At 43.9% G+C, this 6,000-nt stretch overlaps 1 protein-coding gene across 1 annotated transcript in view; it reads left to right on the top strand.

Moving 5' to 3' along the window:
• The first annotated feature begins 1,825 nt into the window (after positions 1-1,825).
• EIF3A (eukaryotic translation initiation factor 3 subunit A) overlaps positions 1,826-6,000 on the top strand; it is a 33,503-nt gene continuing 29,328 nt past the window's right edge. Inside the window, exon 1 of the mRNA XM_024755966.1 lies at positions 1,826-2,017. Within this exon, the coding sequence (XP_024611734.1) occupies positions 1,969-2,017 (49 nt within the window). The 5' untranslated portion in view covers positions 1,826-1,968. The remainder of the gene's footprint in view (positions 2,018-6,000) is intronic.

Raw genomic sequence — 6,000 nt, 5'->3', positions numbered from 1 at the left:
CTGGCGCTCAATGCCTTGGCACCTAAACTTATCTGGGGGCCAGGGAAGAATCCTGGCAGAAGTGACGTGTATAGGTGATTGTTGCCAGAGCAAGGAATGGGCAGTGGTGAATTTCCAAGTGAAGTGATGGCATGCGCTGGGTTGGAGGTAGGAGACGGCTGTTTCGGGCACTGAAAAGACACTGAGTGTGCGGAGAGATGGGCCTAGAGAGACAATGGGGGCCTGGACTGGAGTGGTGTCTCCGTTTCCACGTGGCTTCTTTTTTTTTTTTCAGCCTTGTGGGATCTTAGTTCCCTGACCGGGGACTGAACCCAGGCCCTGGGTGGTGAAAGCACGGAGTCCTAACCACTGTACTGCCAAGGAATTCCCTCCACGGAGCTTCCGATGAGCGTTCAAATCTTCCTCTCTCTAGACTGCAAAGTATGAGAAGGCAGGAACCAAGTCTGTCCTGCTCAACTGCTGTGTACCTACCTATGGGGTATTTACCTCCTCAGCCTGGCACATAGTAATGGTTTGTTGATAATATGACGTAGTTTGTTGAACGAATGTATAAATGTGAACCTTGGTTTACCCCTGAAATTTATTATGTTCGTCATTATAAATACCTTCATTACAGCATTCTTGTAAACAAAACAATGAATGTGAAAGCATTTCAGTAAACTGTAAAACGTTATACTTGTTTTAAAACTGTAAGACATTATGTTGCAAATATGTATAATGTAGTACTTCAGTTGTGCCCTTAACAACTGTTTTTTTTTTTTTTTTGCGGTACGCGGGCCTCTCACTGTTGTGGCCTCTCCCGTTGCGGAGCACAGGTTCCGGACGCGCAGCTCAGCAGCCACGGCTCACGGGGCCCAGGCGCTCCGCCGCACGTGGGATCTTCCCAGACCAGGGCACGAACCCGTGTCCCCTGCATCGGCAGGCGGACTCTCAACCACTGCGCCACCAGGGAAGCCCAACAACTGTTTTTTTGAGAATCATATTTATTCCACTCAAGTCAGAAAAGCCCTCCAAAACACTGTATTAGAGAAATTATCCAGTCATATATAGTACAAAAGTAGCTTGATTAGGGAAAAAACCTTTATCACCCTGATTACTTCCGTTTGCCACTTCCTGAGTGGCTTTTAGTATACTTAGGTTGCTTGTTTTCTACTGAGCATTAATCAACAGCAAGTATTTATGCTTTTCTCCAGGCCCAGAAAAGATCCTATCTTGACCCTCATTGTGTACTCATCTATCTCTGAGGGCCCAGGCAATCTCTGTGTCCCCAATTTTAAAATTTTACCTAGATATGAAATAAGCTTGCTTATTTGTTTAAGTTACTTATTACAACCCTCCTCCCCATACTAGTCCGGGCTGTGACAGGTCACCACTATCTCCAGTGGTGAACATCGCTGGCCCTAACGATACCTGCTCAAAGCATCTGTGTTAAATGAATAAATTCGGCATTTTAACTCAGTCAAGCCAGGACATTCTCTAGGCGGATGGGACCTGACAGTTAACTTTGTATGACTCCGCACAAGTCATGTTAAAAGAAGAATCTGTGCCTTCCCGCCAGACAGAAGCTCTGACCCAAATCTCACCTTTCCCACCCAGATTGTCGCTCGAAGAGTGAGGTGGCGGAGAACCGGCTCTCTAACATTTCCCCGCGGAGTCCCCAGGTGCAGCCAGAGAGCTAGGAAGACTTCGGCCGGCGCCACGTCAGCCGGCAGGCGTGCGGCCAACGCGCCTGCGCGCGAGGAGGGGCGGTGCGCGGGCGAAGGCCCGCCCCTACATCCGGGGCCTAGGCGGCGGCGGTGCCGCCGCGCGGGGGTCACGTGGCCCTTTCCTTTCCGTCTCTGGCCGGCTGGGCGCGGGTTACTGCTGGCGAGGCGCGTGGAGCCTTGCGCTGCTATCCCTTCGTCTCCTCTCCTAGCCCGGGCCCCTAAGGAGTTCGCTGACGCCGGGTGAGCTGAGCCTGCCGCCAAGATGCCGGCCTATTTCCAGAGGCCGGAAAATGCCCTCAAACGCGCCAACGGTGAGTAGGGGATCAGGGCGCGCCGGACTGGGCGGCCCGAGGCCTCGGAAGTCGAGGCGCCCGGGCCAGCTTCTCGCTGCTTCGCCGCTCAGCTGCGGCTGCACAGGAGGCCGATGCGGCTTGCCCGCCGCCGACTCAGGCCGTGGTTGGGCATGGTGTCCCTTCTCACTCCAACCGACGGGGGGGGTGGGAGGCGCGGAGCAGGGAACCGTCGCTCGAGGGCCCGTCCCTCCCGCCGCCGCCGCCGGGTGGGTCTCGGGGCCGCGGCTCCCGAGACAGGCCTACCCGGGCCCGAGCTTCTCCCTCCCGCCCGCCTCCGCTTGGTCCTCCAGACCACGGGGCTTTCAGCTTCGGCCCCGCGCCCCCGGCCGCCATCTGGGAGTGCCGGGGAGGAGGAAACATGGCTCCCTCCCGGGGACAATGCACGCCAGAACCTCGGCTCCACCTCCCGCCGGGCCCGGAGCCGGGCAGTCCCACCTCCGGCCCTCCCGCAGACAGCTCGGCACCCCCCGAATCCAGCCCCGCGCTTTGCGGGGTCAGGGTCCACTTACCCTCTCCTCTGACCACTATCTCCGCTTCGGGGACTCTGACCCATTTAACCCGTTTCCTATTTTTTCTGGCATTGATTATTGGCAGCTCAGAAGCCTACTCCGAATCACAGGAAGTTGGAACAGAGTTAATACTGTAAGAGGGAGTTCAAGTTCTCTATCAAAGATAACGAAAGTGAGGCCTAGGGAGTCTGGTTTGCCCAAGGTCACTCTGGGAGTTAGTTGTTGAACTAGGAGCCTAAAACTAAGGTCTCTTCCAGATCAGTCGATTTTTTCACTACGGCGCTGCTACTTGCGATTTTTATTTACGTGTACTTATGGGAAAACTTATGGCGCTTCTGGGAAACATTGTGCTTGTACCGGTCTATTCAAGAGGCTTTTATTACGTTGGCATTATGGGGGTGCAAATGTATTATACGTGCCTCTGGTTTTTAAACACTTTTTTATTTAGGGTTTGTAAGTGTTAAGGGCGTTCATTGCTCTTAGTTTCACCCTTCTTCCATCCAAACAAGTTTTGGATCTTATCCATGTTGTAGGTGGGTATGCCGTGTCTGTTAAGCTTTTATGCTTGTGAAGCTTATTTTGTTAGTTTGTTTGAAAATCCTCTTAGGAAAAGGTCAATTTCAGTCAGTACATACAATTGATACTACTGATAATCTGTCGCGACCAGAGGTCTGTTTGTCACGTGCTTGTTATTTTAACTAGAAGTAAGAATTTCGGGGAGAAGTAACAGTCTGTGAAATAGGATAGTGCCATATTCTGTGGAATAGAGTAATTGTTTTAAAAACAATTGAAACTACAACTTTGATCTGATCACCCATTTTAATTCTCCATCTAATAGTCAGAACAGGCAAGAAGTTTACAGATGTTGATTAATTTATAGGAAAGAAAATAGATTGAGGTGGAAATTTAACCCTACAAAATGAGCTAGCAAAGTTAGGGGAAAAAAATTTTTTTTTTGATGTTTTGAACTTAGAGAATTATATTGTGGCATACCAAATGACTTGGGTGAAATTACTGCTGTAATTGCTTCTGCAGATCTGTTTTACAGTCCTTAGAATGCTTGACCAACAGACATTTTCCCCCCATGTTAATTGGCTAAAGCCCTGTAATCTCAATGGCCTAAATATTACACATTTGATGTGTTCAGGCCTGTTTCCTTTGCTCCTCCCTTCTGAATCTTTTTATGAACTTAATATGTCAGTAATTTTTTTAAATTAGAAGGGATATATGATATGTAACAAATCTTAAATCTTTTCTCACAATTTCTAAGTTGAAATAGATTTGATTCATGGAGGGCAATATGGGGAAAATGTCAGAAATTAAAGTAGGCAGGATGAGAAAGGGACACTGAGATGGAGGTGGAAACTTGAATTTTGTTAATGTAGTTTTTCAAAAAGGCCCCTTTAAAACTGTAGGATGAGCGTAGGATGGTAGAGATGCCTTACCTCTCAAGTAGTAATTTCTGTACCTTTGATCTGTGAACAGAGAGATCCTGTCTTTTAGTGTCAAAGAGCAGAATGTGGATGGCAAATGACACTGCTTACAAAACTTTAAATAGGATGATCAAAGCACATTTTATTTTAATGGAAATAATCTCATTTATCTATAACATTGGTAATCTCAATCACATCTGGACCTCATCCATTATGTTATCCTAATAAAACATGAATAAATTTAAGTGTAGGATAGTTTATCAGAGCAATATTTTTGGAAACAATTGGAAAACAATCATCCAGGAAAATGAGAACTTGGCCCAGCAGTTACAGGCAAGAAATTCATTCCCCAGAATCATTTGGAAAAAGACCTTTTCCGGTTTATATTGTTAAGTAGTGCCAAATCAGTTGCTTCTGACCCTGTGACAGCTTTTTAACTTACACTCTACAACCAATGCCTTAAAAATGAAGTTGTTAATAAACCTACAAATTGTGTAACATTATAGCTTATCTACTTGGTCCGGTGCACAAATAAACTAGTAAAATTGAAGGGTTGACCTAAAGTTTTTCTTTATAGGTAGACACATAGTTTCATTCATGGTGTCCTAAAGGTAAACTCAGAATGCCCACCCTCCTAGTAATAGTTGGTAATTCCAGATTTTAATTTTTATTCCAAAAATATCAATCTGGAAATGAACATTTCTGTAAATTTTGCAGTAGAGGTTTTAGTGTGTGATAGTTTTTTCCAGCCTCAAAAACTTTTTTTCCCCTTCATTAGATGATTCAGAGGATCATCTAAACTATATCCTCAGATATCAGTTAGGATAAAGACAGGAACTCACCATCATGGATCATCATGAGAAACTTCTTTCCATTTCATTGTTTTCTTTTAAAAACATCCTTGCCTGGTATCCATGTTTTCCTTTTTTTCTTGGTGGTGGTGATGGTCCTATGAAAAATTATTTTTTAATGCATTTGCTTTGGCTTTTATGAAACTATTGTTTCAGAGTTTGAAAGTATTGAATTTGGAATCCTAAATTTTGACTGGCTGTTGAGGAAATGAAAAGTACTTTTAGTTGTATCACTGAACAAGACTTTGTTTTTTTTAAATGACATTAAGATACCACACGAATTTAAAAATAAGATATTGGGAAAGTGAATTATTTTTTGACAGTTTAATATTTTATCACCACATCATGCGTTGGCGGTGTTAAAAATAAGATATTGGGAAAGTGAATTATTTTTTGACAGTTTAATATTTTGTCACCACATCTGTATTGCGTTGGCGGTATTTATATATGGTAGTATAGGATTTAAATCCTCAGCATAAGTTTGGGAATTGGATATAATAGGTTATAATAGGTCATTTTGGTGTGCTGCTGTGATATTCTTAATGTAAAGGATAAATTTAAAAACATTTACTCCCCAATTTTTGGCTGATAGAAACTGTGTATGTCAGTTTTGAAAAGCATTTAAAGTACTGTTGGATTTTAAAATAATCTGTGCATGCTCCAGGAAGAAGATGGGTAGGTCCTCCCCTTAAAATAGAAAAGGCTTATTTCAACAAAGTATCTAGTTGTATTACATCTTTGTTTAATTTTGTAGGATTTATTTGGGGGGAGGTAATAAAATTGACTCAACTGAAAATGGCCTTTCTGTCATATTGGCAGGTTTGATGTTGAGACTGTTGAAGTATTGAAGAGGGGTTTATATTCATTTGCCTGTAAGGAATATGATTTGATATAATATGGGATGATGTAGGATATTGTGTTAAAGATACTAAGTTCAGTATGTTTTGTGATTTATCCTGTGCAAGCTTTTTAATATACTAGAGTTGGAATATTGTTTGTAGCTTTCCGGGAGGAAGGAATGTTTAGAAACAGCATTCCTGAAAGATGTGATAATTGGGAGAAGAAATAACAGAGTTACTCACTAAATCTGTAGATCTAGTAAATCCTCCAAATAAGAGACATTTTTATCTGTTTGCCTAGCACAGTTA

This window comes from Neophocaena asiaeorientalis, unplaced genomic scaffold (genome assembly GCF_003031525.2).
Source record: "Neophocaena asiaeorientalis asiaeorientalis breed wild unplaced genomic scaffold, Neophocaena_asiaeorientalis_V1.1 scaffold85, whole genome shotgun sequence".
In the NCBI taxonomy this organism is placed as follows: Eukaryota; Metazoa; Chordata; class Mammalia; order Artiodactyla; family Phocoenidae; genus Neophocaena; species Neophocaena asiaeorientalis.
Note: the sequence above shows the minus strand (reverse complement) of the source record. Positions and strands in the feature narration are given on the sequence as shown.